The 19,076-nt window shown below is 34.5% G+C and overlaps 1 protein-coding gene across 6 annotated transcripts in view; it reads left to right on the plus strand.

The window, feature by feature from the left end:
* Positions 1-18,182, plus strand: part of LOC128682568 (serine/threonine-protein kinase 10) — a 76,909-nt gene extending 58,727 nt beyond the window's left edge. For 4 of the 6 annotated variants that reach the window (XM_053767368.1, XM_053767370.1, XM_053767371.1 and 1 more), the window contains one exon: positions 966-7,683. In XM_053767368.1, coding sequence (XP_053623343.1) covers positions 966-1,772 — 807 coding nt within the window. In that variant the 3' untranslated portion in view covers positions 1,773-7,683. Of the gene's footprint in view, positions 1-965; positions 7,684-9,950; positions 9,972-11,204 lie in introns of those variants that run through there. The other 2 variants (XM_053767373.1, XM_053767372.2) reach the window with 2 other exon arrangements.
* Positions 18,183-19,076: the final 894 nt, after the last annotated feature.

Consider the following 19,076-nt stretch of genomic DNA (forward strand, 5'->3'; position numbering starts at 1 on the left):
TTTGATGTAACAAAATCACCAAATTAGTCGTCAACTAGAGAAATTATTCAAAAACAATTTATTTTTTTTTTTGAATAATTTCTCTAGTCGACGACAGAACAAATGTTTTGATGAAAAAAGAAGAGTGTTGACGTGAACAATAAACTCCCGTGTTCATAACTTTAGGGATTTTGCATGTTCGCATGCTTTTGGTGGATCTAACAGGTGATGGGGATAACATAGGAGGTTTAGAACAACGTTGGGCGAGAATCGAACTTAGATGTGCTCCATTATACACCAGTTGCCCGGGGCTTCGCTCCCGTGGGAATTTTGAGACAAAATATAGCTTATAGCAATCTTGGATAATGCACCTTTCTAGTGGTGAAAGAATTTTTGAAATCGGTTCGGTAGTCTCGGGGGTTACCCGCCTCAAACATACAAAGTCAAAAACGCTTAATGGTAAAGATTATATACTGTTAAAATTATAAATAATCTTTCTTGTTTTCTTTGTTTAGTTAGAGAAATTTTGTAATATTCGCAATACCATAGACAAAACCTTCACGTCACATAGGCACTTTTTCACGTCATTTTTTATATTAAATAGTTATTTCTCACAAGCTACTGGCATTTTGGAACGACCACTGCTGAGAAGAAATGCCTAAAGAACTCTTTTAAACAGTGTAAATCTACTCGCGAACTCGCCTTAACCGATCTCAAACTCAATTATGACTCGTATCTCTTGTATGGTCGTAGAAAAAATATTTTATTGTATTAAAAAAAATAGTATATATGTTGATGGTTCGATTCTCGCCTTTAAAAAAACATCAAAAGTGGTTTTAAGGGATAAACCCCTCATTCCCAGTCTAGTGGAACAAACTGTTTAACCGTTGAACTAGTAAGACTCGTCCCAGTTCAAAAATCACGCAATTAAATGTCTGTGGCGTCCCACGGTACAACCGGACTAACGCCGAATTTGTCCATAACAGAAACTGATTGAGGAGTTCAGACAACAGCTGTTAGGCCACGAGAGGAAATTCGGACAGACAATAGAAGACAAAGCCTCATATTTAGACGTGGAATGGCCGAAAAATGTCTTGCAACATGTGCTAAGTGCTTACCATCAAAGGCAATCTTTCATGGGATCTTTATCCCGATCGCGCACTAGCCTCAATCTGATATCAGCATCGAACACACCGCACATGAATCGACGCAGAAGCATTAGTCCCGTCAAAAAGCGGGACAAACTGACAAAAGCGCAGAAATTCGGTTCCACGTCCAATTTGAAGTTGGTATCTGAGAAAGTGTCCGGGTTCTCCGTATTCAGCGGATCGGACCCGAGACGCGCGCCTATTATGGCTTACGATGATGTTCCTAAGGAAATGTCCACGAAAGTGATTCAAGAACCGACGTCTTTAGACCGTAGTTATCGGAAACACGAAAAGATTAACAAGCAAAGCGTTTCGGAACATCTGTTTAGACATCTGGAGAATCATAGCAATATGAAGCGGAGCATATCGCAGCAGAGTTTGAAGCAAGACGTGGCATTGGAAGCAGTTGTGATAGATCTGCCTTCATTGGAAGAGAGCAGATACGATACAATGAAAAGTACAAGCACTATAGGAACAGATTCAAGGGACGGCAGCGAGATCGAGTTCGATAGGGGGTTGAGTCGTTGGGGGCAATTTAGGGGGTCAAATAGTTATTCCAATTCGGATTTGCCCGTCGGACAACTTTCGACTTTGAACCTCAAGAGAACTATTGTCAATGAAAAGAATGAAGATTCGGTCGTTTAGTGGCTTTCAAAGTGGCGTCATCTCGTTATTTACTATAGAACTATATAGGGAGTGTTACGCGAAGTCAGATAGCGGCATTAGTGTATTCGGTAAACAAGACCGTTGTCTTATAAGCTGTATGTAATTGCTTGAGCCCTTACTAAGAACTTTTTAATGCGAGGTACATATGTGGCCGTCCAAACCAAAAGGGACCTTATGGCGGCTGGCACTTGGGTCTTTATTGCCGTTGTTCGAATACACAATACACAACGGCGATTGTGGCGTAGTGCCGTGAGTGCCGGGCGCCGTAAGGTCCCTTTTGATTTGGACGGCCACATTGGTGGTGTAACGGTTAAGACGAACTGCAACCGAAAGGTTGCAAGTTCGAATCCTACTCGTGCCACGTGTGTTTGTATACTAATCCGACTCGTGTATAGTAGTTTTCATCGACCACCACTTGCTTCCGGCGAAGGAAAACATCATGAGGAAACCTGCACACTGGTTGATTTTCAACTTGTGTGTGAAATGGAGAACGCAACGGAAAACAACTCCATTAAATAGTGCCAAGAAAGTGGTTGTATGTGTGTGGGTTTCATTCCACGTAATGACCACGACCCTCAGCCATGAGTAAAACTATTATATATTGCTGCTAAAAAAATACTTATGCATTAAAATTATTTTCTTGCACGTTGTAAGGTATAGCTATACTTTAGAAAAGAAAGAAAAAAGAAATAGAAAGAGAGGCCGAGCCACTGATGAAGGAGATAGCAACATACATGCACCTTTAATCAAAAAGTTCTTAACGGTGCGGGCTCCAGTATCTCCGCAGCTCCATGGTTCGCATGTTTCATGTCAATGTCACCTGTCATGAAGACCTGTCAATGTCCAAATGCGTTATTGACACCAAACGCTAGTGCTGCTATCTTATCGTATAAAAATCGCAGTAATAATCTCTATTATAAAAACGTTTTATAATAAGGAAGTTGCAGAAAATTTGAAAATCAGAGAGACGCCGCTTTGATCTTTGTAATTACTTTTAAATATTGGATTCCACAATTATTTACTTTTATGTTTTTATGGCAAAAAAAAATATCATTAATTGTATTCGTCACAAAATTATATGTAACATCGATTTTAATATCATGGCGACAAAACGTGCCATCTTTATAATATCGGTATATTTATTCGTCCGCGATGAGTTCCAGCCGTCTCATTCACAAATATTAAGTGCGATAGAGATGGTGCGAGTCAAAGAAAAACGCCAAACTCACGACCGACGCTGTGTAACCTTACACAGATCATCATGCATACTACGCAAGATACAAAACGCGCCTCGCGTCTTTGTGAAGTTAGCTGCGGAATGAGTATGCGCATTCGTAACAATTCGTACAAAAATGCCAATGATTTTTATTTGATTGAATAAGCTAGTTGCCAATGTTTTTTTTTTATGACTATTCGAAGGCCGTTATATTATTAGAAACACCAGTGAAAAAAATACTGTGATAATGACAATACTTTCAAAGATATGACAAAAATAAAACCACACATTTTTGGTCTCGTCCAAACGGTCCATACTAAGTGATACTCTAACGTGACGTCACAACGTGCGAAAACGTTCGCGAAGAAATATTCGTTTGTTCGTCAGCTACATTAAATATTACGTTTATGGTGATGACTTCTTAATAAAAGTTGTTACAAAATGTTTGTTATTTATGATGGTAAAATTTATTTTTATAATTTCATACTTTTTGAAAATGGACTTTCCGATTAACTTTAAATCTTCGTATTTAGATCCAGCTGCATTGTTACAGTCTATGAATTATCATAATATTCCTAAAGAATATCTATTTTATCTAGATTTTACATATTTTTTACAATTCTCTGACCTTGGCAACTACCTTATTATATATCAATCTACTGTTCAAAATTTAGAAGAAGTAGGTAATACCAGTATTTGCAAAAGTTTGTACCATTTTCGTTATATTGCGCACTCTTTTGTTGTTAACTTCACACACATAATGACTCGTGACGGGCACTGTATGTCCTTTAGCGTTGGCATCTATCCGTTTTTCCTCGATCCGTTCCATCTCCTTCGCACGTAAGATTTGTGAATGAGACGCACACAAGCTTGACTCCGCGTCGGACCCAACGGTCACCAGAAGGGTACATATATACGTAATTTAAAAAGGGAACGTTACACGAAGCTCGTCGTAGATGGCGACACCAGCGGATTAAATTATTAAACCGTTGCATTAACAAAGACAAGGCGCTAGCATAGCCAAATGTGATGAAAGCATTTCCATATAATATCTTGTATAAAAATCTTGCGTGTGACGGGAGTACAGGGTGGCCAATTTTGAGGTATACAACTTTTTTTTGCCGCCATTTTGTTTTGGCGGTAAATATGACAGTTGTTGCATGAAAATTACTTTGTATAGATATGGCAAATTTATTATGGAGCATTTTACGACAGAACAACGTGTTTTAATTATTAAAACGTTTTACGAAACATTAAAAATAATGTTTCCCGCTTGATTAATTTCTAGAAACGGTGACATTGATTTGCCCCCAAGACCGCCTGATTTAACAGCTCCTGACTTTTTTTGTGGGGGCTATCGAACGTGACGTGTCTATGCTAACAGGCCAATGAACCTTCAGCAATTAAAACAAAATATTCGAGACACAGTCACTGAGATAACGCAGGAAGTGTGTGAAAATGTGATGTACTGCTAGAGGTGGACATTTGACGTTATTTTCCATGTTTAACTGTCGGCCATGCTTACTTATTATATATAAAGTATTACTTAACAAGGAATACTTGATATATTATATATTTCATGGAATAAAATTACAAAACTAAAGTGTATACCTATTATTTGGCCGCCATGTAGTTGACCCGCGACGTTGCTCCTTCTTTTTCGCGTGTGAAATTTATCGATACAAAAACAATCTGCCACTCGAGCCAGCGGACGGCTGAAGTATTTTTTTGTTTCAATTAAAATATCTTTCAATAACCATTGTAAGCTAGATTCGAAAAAGTATTCTTAATTTATAAGCATTATATTTTCTATATCGTTTTACATTACATAAGCCATATTTAATGCATTTCGTAAACATGAAAATGTACAATTTCGGACTAAAAAATATAATATGTTTAAACTATTAAAGTAACTAACACGGCAAAATCATTAGTTGATAAGTTCATGTGATTAAACTTCAAAATCTTCCAGCCGAGTTTAATTGATGCCAAAATTAACGCTTCGCTTTTTATACAGAATTTTTACTAGCGCTTATAATACATATACATACATATATTTAAGAAACACGATTAGGTAATTACATTATTGTTCGCCACTATAATATGCGCCATTGAAATTAAATTCTTGACCAATCGGCAAAATAAACTTATATCAAGCAAATCAATTTCCAATTATATGTAATTTGAAGCTCAAGGACAACCTTTAATATCGGGCAAATATATGTTCCCGTTACAAATTTACGCGGGCAAAGCCACGGGCAAATGCTTGTAGTCTATAATATCCTAACATAATAAATATATGGCTATAAATTAATTGGACAAAGTCTTTGAAAATAATATTGAGATGAAAAAAATCTGATCCGGGACTTTGCTCTTCCGGATAGACAGGGGCGCGGGTTCAATTCCCGCTCGATTCCAGAATTTTATCATCTCATTATTATTTCCAAAAATAAGTTAAAAAGCGTGTGTGATATTTATAACAAATACATTTAAATATATAAATTAGCCATACATAATCTGTATCTACTTTTTATTGGCTTCTCCAATGGCGCATATTAAATTGAGTATCCCAATATTTTAAATATTGCATTGCAAACACGGAGGCGAAGTGTCAAAAAATATGTGCATTATTGCCGAGGCCTTAGAGGTGTAAATAGGCGTATAACTCATTCCATTTTTTAGACGTAGACATTAATAGACGTAAAATTTTCGATGTGCCTAATTCCAAAGCCTTATTTTTAGGTTAGTGTTAAATTTTATCTAGAAGTGTGATTTTCGACTGAAGTTGTTCTAGAATATTCTTTGTGACGTCAATAGAAGAATACGTAAAGAATATACCTATTATACACATGGTTTATGCCCGGGTGAAAACGTTTATGGTCAGTTTGTGTCCCGGCGCACACCCATCGGTTAGTTGGGTTTACACCAGGTTAAAACTATGTATAATATTAAATATATCTGGTAAGCATACCTTAATGGCGTGAAGTAGACAATGTATTTTCATTTGCAACAATTAATACACGTTACAACTCAAATAAGACAGAACATTCAGTTGTGAAAAACGCATAAGCGACGACCTCGGTGGCGCAGTGGGAAAGTGCTTGCCTCTGAACCGAGAGGTCCCGGGTTCGATCCCCGGTCGGGTCATGATGGAAAATGATCTTTTTCTGATTGGCCCGGGTCTTGGATGTTTATCTATATATGTATTTGTTATAAAATATAGTATCGTTGAGTTAGTATCGCGTAACACAAGTCTCAAACTTACTTTGGGGCCAGCTCAATCTGTGTGATTTGTCCTAATATATTTATTTATTTATAAGTATCTTATGTGTTTATGTCCATCGGAGCCACGATGCGGCTATTAGTGTGGCCCGTTGAGTATTGTTCGCACGAGTTCTTAGGCAGCTGCAGTTCGAAACCACTTCAAATGTTGAACATTGGTATTTTAAACCTGTTTGGGATCGATTTCAATAAACATTTTAACGTATCTAAAAAAAACGGTTTCAAATTCCGCTCGATACAATTTCTTTTCATCTCATTATTAATTTCAAGATTTTTTTTAAGATATTCAATATGTTATACGGACTCTGATTTTTAGTTAGATCAAGCATTTAAGCGTATATCCTCCGACATCCGATTACACCTACAATATCCTCCTTCGACTATTTTCATTCATCATTTAATAACGTCGCGTGGAGTACCTTCCATCTCTTTCTAACCCAGCCATTGTTTTTACCTCCCTGTACGACGTCAATCGTCCGTCAATGTTATACGTATATGTGTGATTGTCGTCAGTATCGTCACTTTAATCTTGTTCCATTCTTTATCTGTTCCATATAAGACCTTGTGTGTTTTCCTTTTCCATTTTCGCGTCTAGTTCTCCTTCTAATATGTTTTAAATTAGAATATCATGTCGCACAAGGTGATCTTCGGTTGTGGGTGCTCCTAATATGTTGCCTTGCAAAGGAGACCCGCAGTCTGGTTGCGATATGTTTCTCGAGGTCAACCCTGTTTCTTCCATTCAAATCCCGCTTCACAAACACCTTTGCTCAGTCACCCTTTTATCCAAAAGAAATTTATACACGCTGTGATTAAACATCTGTTAGAAATCGATTTCAAACATATGGAAGTGTAGTCGGAATATTAAATTCTTACGAATTAGATTTACAAAGTTATAGTGTAGACATAAATATTCATTATATTGACCATGTTAAAATATTCTTGTGTAGGTTTAAATTTTAGTTAATTAATTTACTTCCTGGCGAATTCTCATATTCGTGGCATTAGCATGAGGCCTAGTTAACACAGACTTAAAAATATAGCTGTTCTAAACTGGATGCATAAAATCAAAACGTCCGTTTGTCTAGGCTAAAAATTTTGCTTATCTTGCCAAAAAAAAAAATGTTATATAAATTGCTTGTCGAATGAGAAATCGGGTCTTTAATTAATAAAATGTAAGGAAAGCAACATTAAGAAAAATAAATTGTATCTTAAAATATAAGTCGGTTATAAAATGACGACGCCATTTTGTTGAACAGTAAATAACTTCTTAAATCATATATAGAAAACAAGAAAGAATATATTTTATGTGAAAAACATATTTTGAAATTGTATAACGTTATGTAGGTGCCTACATAATTGTATGTAAATAAAGATGTTATGTTTATATATATATAGTGTTGTTTTATTGGTTATGTTATGAAATCATATATTTCATAGATGAATATCGAATTTTAAAGCCACGTACTTAAAAACTGTTTACAGGAAAACATTTTTGTATTCTATAATTTTTAAAATTTTACTTTTTTTTTTTGTGAAAAATATTTATATTTCAATTTTTTTTTGTGAAATTAAGAAGTTCTATAATTGTATTGTATACTGATAAAATTGGAGACGGTGGAGGTAATATTATTGACAGCTTCGCATATACAGCTTATAATTACTAAAAATCAAAAAAATACCTAATATTACAATATTAAAGGGACAAATTCTGTTAGCTTTGTCAATTAAAATGTGTAAATATTTATTTTTCATATAAACGTTCTTAGTATGTCGCGGAATAGATGGCCGACATGATTCAATTGAAAATTATATTCATTATTAGCGCTGTGCCTTTCAGAAAATCCTCGCAAGTTTTCGGCAATGGACAGAAGGCCTACCACGACACATACATACCAGTGGAACTTTACTAACGTCCACATGAGGTCTCTTTTATCTTGTACCATGCGGTCTATAGAACGTGTGGTGGACGCAATGACGTGTTGATGTTTCATGGTAGACCCCCAGATAATTTCATATTGTTATATCACTAATCATTGTCTATTCGGCTACTAAGCTCGTGTTGACTAGGTGTGACGAAATAAACAATTGCAAGACGCATGCTTCTAACAAGATATTCGCAGGGAGACTGCCGGATGCTGGATGCATGGTATGTGTTTTTAGACGCATCTTGCCATAATTTAATAGGGAATATTAAGCCTAGTGGCACACTGGCCCCGCAATTTTTATCAAGTTTGCGAAAAATAAAAAAAATATTTTACGTTAGATGAAGGATTTTATTCCAAAGTAATACAGATTCAAATTATACTATGTAGTCACAGTTGACTATGTAGTGAACTGTGACTACATTATATAATTGAAATGGTGGCCACCGGAATCTGCGTGTCTACATACTATCCCTATTATTTATATAAAAGCCATGTTTTGTCACTATCACTTTACAAAATTTGGTATTGTGAGAGAGACGAAACTTAAAGAATGCTTTATCTTATGAATAACAGGGTATAATATTCTAATTGAATCCTTTACCTAATATACCGTTTTGTTTGCGCTTATAAAAATAATTGGTAAAAATGTGATGGTGGCTATCAGGCCGTATCATTGTTAATACCATAATACAATCCTCACACGTGTTGAACCATAATGGCGGCTGGTGTAATTAGAGACGAAAGTATTAGAAAGGATTTTTAGTGGTTATTATTTATTAAAAAATAAACGAGCGTTTCGAATTTGGCGGGTAACCGCGAAAAAATCCCAGAAATAACACTTTTATCTCTAATTAAACCTGCGCTGACGGTCGCCATTGGATTTTTAGTGGTTATTATTTATTAAAAAATAAACGAGTGTTTCGTATTTGGCGGGTAACCATAAAAAAATCCCAGAAATAACACTTTTATCTCTAATTAAACATGCGCTGAAGGTCGCCATTTTGGTTCAACTTGTGTGCCGTGGATTGTACACTGTTTGCATCACAATAATATATAATATAATGATAATAAGGCGGTAATATTCCCTATTATGAGTTCGTTGATTATGGTATTATGCGTCTTTTTTACTTATATCACTTTTTTATGTAAATATGCACAGAGTTTGGCATGTAAATATGTTTTGAATACTTAGTTTTTCATGTTATGCTAAGTTATAAATTTTCAAGAGGAAAACTTTGACAAATTGAATCGCTATTAATTTTTTTTTTAAATAAACACATAGAGCAAAAGCAATACTGTTGGCTGGTAACAATCAACCAATCCTGACCAATCGATTAGGTATTGTAATGACAAAAAAAATTTAGTTCGTTAAAAAATCAGTTTTCTTTGCAGTTTTCTTGACAGTCTATATATTTCACTTTGAAATTCTTTAAATTTATTGATTTACTAAAATATATTACACGTTAAGTAATTTTGCTTTTAATGTTATTTTAATATTTTACGGTTAGTTTTCCACGTTGGTACCTATAAGAGCGTAAAAATTATTCAAAGTACGCTGAGACAACTTTCAAGTTTTAGAAACTATTATGTTAAAAATATTGTCCCTGCAAAAGTTCCCCTTTTTAGATATGTTTAAAAAAATGTTCATCACATCAATGACAACAGAATTTGATGCCATAATGCATAATTAATCAAGAATGCACTTTAGTAACACGAAATTTTTGTTCTTTTTAGCTATCAAGGATTTTTGCATAGGTAATATAACGAAAGAAGCGGTGGTGGTGTAAAGGTTAGGACGCCCGCCTGTGGATCGAAAGGTCCCAGGTTCAAATCCTACTGGTGTCCCATGAGTTTTTTTTACCAATCTGACTCATATAGTTTTCATCGACCACCACATGCTTCCGGTGAAGGAAAACATCGTGATGAAACCTGCACACCGGTTGATTGTTATTATCTTGTGTGTGAAATGGAGAAGGCAATGGCAAACCACTCCATCAATAATGCCAAGGAAGTTGTTGTGTGTGTTTCATTCCACGTAATGACCACGACCCTCGGCCATGAGGAATACGACTATGAAGAAGAATATAACGAAGGAAAATATACAAACACAGTACCATTTACGTAGAAAGTAACATATAGTAATTTCACCATGTCACACAATAGATAAGAGCTTCCTTTTTTCACTATTTTTTATTTAAATTAGTAGTAACAACATTAAATGTACGTCTGACAAGAATCATTAGGTCTATGTATTGATGTAAAATAAAATAAATTCAAATTTACAGCGTAGATGGCGCCACTGATATTAATCAATAGAAATATATTTACTTGTGAAAACAGTTATTTTAATAAGCACTTTTTCAACCCAAAAGCGTAAAAAATGTGACTTTATAAAAATGCCAAAAGATCCCTGTCAGACTGTACAAAATTTTAATATACGCGGATATATTTAGGGCCAGTTTCGCCGCTTGCTGATAAACTATCTGATAGTCTACATGTAACATATGTAACAGGTAGCGTAAAAATTGTATTTCACAAGTGTTTAATAACTAATAGGCCACCACATCAGGCAGTTAGTTATCTGCGAGATTACAATATGATATTTGAAATTAGGATTTCATTATTAATTACTTAAAATAGGTATTAAACGCGCACGTACCAATTTCGACACAACTTTTGAACGGCTGAACCTATTTTGATCAAACATATCTAAGAACAACCGCATAAAAATTAGCTATCAAATAAAAAAATCGCATCCAAATAGGTTCATGTTGATGCGCTACGGTGCCACGTACACAGACAGTAGCGGTCAAACTTATATAACACCCTTTTTGCGTCAGAGATTAAAAGCAACCAACAGAATATAAAAGTTACGTTTTTATGCCTGTTTTAAGTAATTATCATATTTTATCAGAATGCGGTGAAAAGCCTTACTGAGATTTCTTCACAAATGTACACAAAAATAATAAAATAAAAACAAATTGTCAGGCACTGGAAGACGACTTCGCGGCGCAATTGGAGGACCAAGAGCGGCAAGCGACTCAAAACGCGAGGCTACCGTCGACCTTGCCACACCACAGCTCAACATTGCACTCGTCGCGGACCAGCCTCGCCTCCAGTCATTATGACTGATTTTTAGACTTAAGACAATTACTTTCAGGAATTTCTTCGCGCAAATTTACAAGAATAGAATAATCATTATTTTAAAAACATCAACAAAGAACTCTAATCTGTTTATGAAGAGTAGAAAATAAATGGTAGCGATCTGTCCTCTTAGCTGGCAACACCGTATTTATCAACCCATGTTAAGTAAAACTCCTTACGACACAATCTGATTGCCCAATTTGATTGCCGATTGAATTGGGTACTATCTGATCGTCAACCACAGGGCACAACTAAATCGCCAATTTCAGTATTTGACTGTGCAATCCCAAATCGGGCGATGCCGACCACCCAATGACCTTGAATTTCATATTCCGTCCACACGACCCAATTTGATTGTCAACCTAATCAAATTGATCATAAAATTGGGTCGTCTGGAAGGGGTTTAAGACTGGAGCTTATACTCCCAAGAAATTTGATCAAAGTATGTGTATTGTTATGCGTTAAATCTGTAGTCGTGTCTCTCCTTACCCAATCTAATATGTCACTTTTGACATCTGTCAGTCTATAGCTAGAACTGTCGAAAAATGTATTTTGTTATTATTATTTCTTTATATAGTACTAGCGGCTCGTCCCGGCTTCGCTCGGGTAAAAACGGAATAAATGAAACACCTAAACCTTTCTCAGTAATCACTCTATCTATGGGTGAAAACCGCATGAAAATCGTTGCAGTAGTTTTTGACAGACAGAAGCGGTAGAGGACTTGGTATTATAATGGATTTTATACTAGTTTTAGTAGTTCTGATTTTGGAACAATAAATATTGTGTGCCCTCCGTTACAAGGTTGCATTTATGAATTTTGACGTAATAATAATAATTCTTTATTGCAGACACAATATCCATATCACAAAATAAATAAATATAAAATAAAGTAAAAATACATTAAAAAAAACAAATGTTGTTCACTAAAAACTTATTTACTTATTAATGGTAATAGGTAACTACCCATTACCATGCGTCAATTTAACCCAACACTTGTATGTTGTGGTCGTCAGCAGTCGTGTGGACAGGCTGCGGATAATTTCGTTTTTACACCTATAGACTCCCGACATAAAAGAAGCTATTCTTTTTCTATGAATAGCGCTAAATGTCGCGTATTGTCGAATGTGACCTATCAAATTGGCCCTACTTTTATACGGCGACTATAAATGTTATATATCTACGTTACGTGCCAGCACACTATCCGCGAATCTGTGTACATTGCTTATTTTTTCATTGTGGTCAATAAAAGCACTGATACTAACTACGCAATACTCATTCGCGTCGGCATCCGTCCGAGTTCCGCGACAGTGTGGAGCCTGCATAAGAAATGTCGGGATTCCAATGAACGAGATAGCAACATGTACCTTGTATCAAATGGCTATTGGTAGAACTGGCTCCAATATAAATCTATAAAAGATTTATGTTATCAACCAATCTTGATCATTATATTTATACATATATTTGCTATATAATATAGCATACACAAAGTAATGTACTTAAAAATAGTTTAAAAAAACACGTTAACATCCTTTTTCTTCTCTTTGTGGACAGACTGGATGTCATTTTGGACAATTTAAAAAAAAAAAACTTATTAATCGAGCTACAAACCAACGATTAAGCTAATAATGGCATATTTGTTACTGTCAAAAAGCTTACTGCGAAACAGTTTGGTTCTACTAGTTGAACTTGAGATTTACCAGAGAAATATGTGACGTTCCACGGATATAAATACCTTATGGGCGGTGTTTATATGTTTTTATTGTTGATCTGAATAGTTTTTAATTAGCAGATTACAGAGATGTCCATAACTAAATATCGACGATTACTTATGTCCGTGGATCGTTACATATTGTACACATCGACAATAACGTCTTTGCCCGTTACATATTTAACCGGTAAATCATAGTTGTAGTGGAAAATCTTAAGATTGACCGTAATTCTACTTTTACGGTAACATAAGCATTGCCCGTCCCGAAAATTGGGATATTTAAAGATTAATGTTAAAAGGTGCTGTGGTCCAACTATTTTTAAAGTTGGACAACTGGCCCTATTAAAGGCCCGTGGTCCAACTAGTTGGACGGAGCAGTTGGACAACTGCCCCTAATAAAGGCCCGTGGTCCTACTAGTTGGACGCAGCAGTTGGACAACTGGCCCTATTAAAGGCCCGTGGTCCTACTAGTTGGACGGAGCAGTTGGACAACTGCCCCTAATAAAGGCCCGTGGTCCAACTAGTTGGACGGAGCAGTTGGACAACTGCCCCTAATAAAGGCCCGTGGTCCAACTAGTTGGACGGAGCAGTTGGACAACTGCCCCTAATAAAGGCCCGTGGTCCTACTAGTTGGACGGAGCAGTTGGACAACTGCCCCTAATAAAGGCCCGTGGTCCTACTAGTTGGACGCAGCAGTTGGACAACTGCCCCTAATAAAGGCCCGTGGTCCTACTAGTTGGACGCAGCAGTTGGACAACTGCCCCTAATAAAGGCCCGTGGTCCTACTAGTTGGACGCAGCAGTTGGACAACTGGCCCTATTAAAGGCCCGTGGTCCTACTAGTTGGACGCAGCAGTTGGACCACTGGCCCTGGACTGAAATACATATGAAAGGAATATGCCTTACAACATGTACGTATGAAAATTGTCTTAAAACTAGATTTTTGTCCATAAGTGCCAAGTATTTTGAGCTTTCCTATATCGTATTGTGAAGGGAGTATTTTACTGGTCAGGCGCGGATCCAGCGGTATGGGCACAGTGGGCATGCCCACAACCAAAACGTCACAAAACAAAATTTAATACAGAAAATAATTTATTTTTACGTACCATCTTTGAAAATCATAGTATTATGTCACTTTTACAATGGTCAAATCTCAATATTGTTATATATACAAGGATTAGTTTGTTGCGTTTATTTTTTCGCAATAAGCACGCGATCCTTTCTATCAATGATATTTTAAGCTTTTAGCGCATAAAAATATTCGATTGTCAACCCCCCTTTTTTGAGGACTGGATCCACGTCTGACTCTGTTAACAATTTTTCTCAAAAGCAATTATTTAGGTATACAACTAAATAATTGAAACACAATTATAAGGAAATTAGTAAAATTATGTAAAATTTTATTCGTAAAATATGTAATTACCCCTATGATAAAAAATATGAAATTGATACATATTGAAAAAAAAACATCCGTAGTTCGCAGTTTCGTCTATTATTTTTTTACCGTATGTAAATGTACATATTATAACAAGGAATTTTACTAAAACAACTTAAAAATCTATTTTTTATGTTTAAATAAAATAAAAATATAACCTATTTAATGAGACACGGATGAAACGTACTGAAGATAGTCGAAGTATATTTTGTCCTTGTCTCACTTTACATATTTGGCGTTGACAGAACGAGACAAAACATGTTTTAATTAATAAATATCTTATTTATAAAACGCCAGGGACTGAAAGTTCAAAACTAGCTCAAAGTGTAAGGAATTGAAGAGAAACAAGGTGCTTTTTAAATTATTTGCGTAGGCGGTTGTCGATGGGGTCATGTCAGACTGATGTCTTTAAGGGTCCTGAGTAAAATCTGACACCAGTGTTAGTAATAAACACATACAAACACGCTCTTTAAAAACTCATTTTTTAATGAGCTTTATTTTGCTTAAAAATCACGCTAGTCTCTATAAAGAGTAGAATATAAATGAAGGCCCTGAGTCCTATTGGCTGGCCACACTAGGTGTTTATCAACCAATCCTGACTATTGTATTTGGTGTTGCAATGGCAAAAAATGTATCGTTAAATATCGATTTTCTCCCTTTACTGAGACTGTGTCAGTAACTGACTGAAGTTTTAATGTATATCGCACCAAAATTATAAATCCTAACTAATATTATAAATATGTTTGTTAACTTTTCACGCTCTATCTACTAAACCAATCTACTTGAAATTTTGCACACGTCTGTATATGGAGGAGGACATAGGGTACCTTTCATCCCGGATAAATTACTGTTTCTGTGGGAAATTCACGTGGACGAAGCCACGGACAAAAGCTGGTAGTTATATAGAAGCACGAAAATCCTAGGCCTTATCGTAAAAGCTAAAATTTAGCTTGTTGTTAGGGTAACAAAGCGGTGAAACAAATTTTGTAGGCTGAAGAAAACTAAGACATACTATTTGCTATTCCTTATGATAAAAATATATAAAAATTATATATTTACATAGGGCCATATAACCTGATATAATACGAGTCTTATAGATCTCTCTTTCATCTTGCGTAATAAGAAAGAAATGGCAATATTAGTGGGCAAAGAATTAATTGCAATGGCGGCAGTCAGTTACCATCTTTGAATGTTCCAATAAATCGAAATTTTTCGTTGGAATTTTCGTCGTCCCAATTGTTTTGGAAGATGTTATGAAGAAATTGAATATTAATTGTTAATATTTCGACTGAAATTGTTGTCACTATGATTAAGATGTGTTCGTAGAAAATATATGTGTGGAATTGCTGAATATTTCGGATACAATGACTTTCGGGATGATTCATATGATAAATCCATTTTCTGTCACTGTCTAGTCTAGACAATGAGAATATAGGAATGATAAGTTTATCCAAAACTACAATGTACGGCGGCGCTAGTATCTTAGCAAGTCAATATAATATTATGAATTTTCATTAGTTCCAATATTTGCCGCGGAATTGGCGGGCGGAGTAAAAATATAGGATGGTTGCCATTAATTAAAATTATTATCAGCAATATTTTCATGTGTGACGTCACTTTCGATGCAACTAAAAACGGTACCAAATATTAGGTAACTAAAAGAGAGAATCATAAAAAAATTCATAAATTTTTTAAGTCACCCAAATGCATTTAAATATATTTTTTTTATGCCACTACCCTATTCGCACGGTACTTTGAAATTAGTTTTATAAAGCGAATCGATGAATTAAAAAAATCTTAATAAGAGATTATATCGAATATATTTTCGATCAAAGTATTTAAATCGTTACAGAGAATGATCGGAAATGAGCTACTTAAGTTTATTTATAAGATTTATTTTAAGCTTATAAATGTATTATAGATGCGACTTCGTTTAACTTTTTGGGTTAATAAATTACTAAAATTAAAAACTTACAAAACATATATTTCATATCAAAGATATCAAAACCTATTTTTACATAGCTTTTGCGACATTTTCTTTTATTTAATTTCAAACGTATCATTAAATCAACAAATTATTAATTTTTATAATTTATGGCAGCGAGATTGTACACATTTGTGGCCATCCAAATCAAAAGAGACTTTATGGCGGCTGGCACTTAGTCCCTTATTGCCGTTGTTCGAATACAACACAACGACAATAATGGTAAAGTGTTGGGCGCCATAAGGTCCCTTTAGATTTGGACGGCCAAATTTAATGTTGAATCTCGCTCAAAGTCGCTCAAACACTTAAAATCTTTAATTTATAATTGATTTATGTAATTTTTCTTTGTCTGTGTTTTTTAAGACCTTAAATTTGGCTTTCTTTTATATATGAAAAAAAAAACTATGTATCAAATCATACGTCTTCAATATTTGGTCATGGCATGACATGGTCTTTCAATATTTTTCCATTATAATCATAAGGCTAATTTCGAAGAATGGATAGTTTATAAGTTATTCATAAAAAAGTTATAACTTAAGCTAAAATAATGTTTTATCTTTTTCAATTTTAAATATTATAAAGCGACAAAACATATTTTAGCTTAAAGTACGTTTCAACTTTTCTATGAATCGAAACGGGGTCAATCAAAAAATCACTGAAACCAAATGTTGTCTCCTGAGATTTTTAAATTTTAATTTGGCCTATTATCCGTGTAATCAAATGGAATAGTGTCAAATATGTTTCAAACCGATTAATTAAATATTAAGTCTTTTTAATTGAGAATATGTATATTTTGTACAGAGACATAACATAGTAGAAGCGACTGAAGTGTAGATATAATTATATATTTTATATGTACAGTAAGATAAGATTTAGTTAAGTTTTGTCGCTAGTTTGGACTGTGTGTCGGACTGTTACAGTTTATTACTAACGCTTAACGAAATTATATTCGCGGCTAAAATATTTTTATTTCACGATTTTATAGCTTTTATCTAAAATTTATTGCACAGTCTAAAATTAAATACTAGTAAAAAAAAAACACTGTAATAATGTGGCAAAAATAATTTGCAAAAAATATCAAAACATATTGTTTTAAACTCTTTAGTTAGTTACTCTAAAGTCAATATTTTTTGTTTACAGTTTGATTAATTTTGCGCGTGGCCGAAAAACGAATTATAATAGCTATTATATATTACTTTCTTTCGCACGAATGTAGGTGACGCCCATCAATAAATGTCAAATCATCTTTATCAGATTGTTACTACGATACTATGAATATACACGCTAATATGAGGACCAATCAACTCCTAAGGTATCTACTACTTTTCCACTACATTATCATGAATATCTAGATACCTTAATTGTTTACAATATTCACGATAAAATTGTTTACAATATTCACGATAAAATTGTTTACAATTTCGTTGCTTTAAATTAACAAAAAAGGGCGAGATTTTGTATGTATATATATATATCTAAATTTGATTATGAAAATCGAAACTTTTCCCCGCGTTATTAAAAATGAAAAAATTATAATGTAAACATAAAATCTAAAGTATCTAATTCCATAATATTCTAGTGTTTTACGAAATCCAAAAATGTCTATTAAAAAATATGTATATTATTTTTTTAATATCATAAGGACTCATAGCGCGTACTTTAAATGTGATTGAGGCACGAATGAAAAAAAAATAAAGTAATGACTTTTTGAAGACAACTATCAGTCCGACAGAACGGTCTCTGGAGGTCTACCACGACACATGCAAACACGTGGCGTGTTACTGACGTCCACATGTTGTCTCTTTTTCCCATATCGTGTCGTGCGCGTCGTGTGAGAAAAGATAACGTATGGACGCAATGACGTGCTGCGTGTTTTACATTTCATGGAAGCCTGTTTTATTTGCCGGCCACTCCGTCTATAATGTCTGCCATATCTCCTTATCTATGGTCTGCCAAAGACGCAGTTTAACCAATTTTTTATTTTTCATATAAATTGCTGTTCTTACCCTGCCTATGTTCGAAAATTCAAGTATGTATTTGCTGAGGAATTTTCTATTTACTTTTACATAAAGCAAATTTAAAAATTAAACATGTCCGAGGAATTGAAACAATATTAAACACAGCTCGATGTAATGTTACCACGATACACAATTATACACCACGATACACAATTGTCAAACTTTGAAAATCTTTCAATATGATGTGATATCATTATTTGGTAACTGCCGTTATCATATTATAGTAATATTCCCTGTTTCCATATTGTTTTTACTAAATTTGCCAATAAAGAATCATTTATTTACGGGGAAAAACTAAAAAATTAAGTCACTACTAACACTCATTATAACCTTTATTTTTTAAGCCAGTAAATTAATTCGCGCCAAAAATATTCATAGAAATGTCTACCTATATGATAATGAATGATCTTTTTTTTTTTCGTGTTTTTAATTATCATTATTTTAAGAATGTTACGATTGGAGCCATTTTTATTTTCCATAAACACTCCTTATGTTAAAACTAATTTATATTCATTGTAGATATCCAAATCTGTAAACGTTGATATTTGTAGCAATATTGTACAAAAATAGTA

Source organism: Plodia interpunctella, chromosome 30, assembly GCF_027563975.2.
Source record: "Plodia interpunctella isolate USDA-ARS_2022_Savannah chromosome 30, ilPloInte3.2, whole genome shotgun sequence".
NCBI classification, from domain to species: Eukaryota; Metazoa; Arthropoda; class Insecta; order Lepidoptera; family Pyralidae; genus Plodia; species Plodia interpunctella.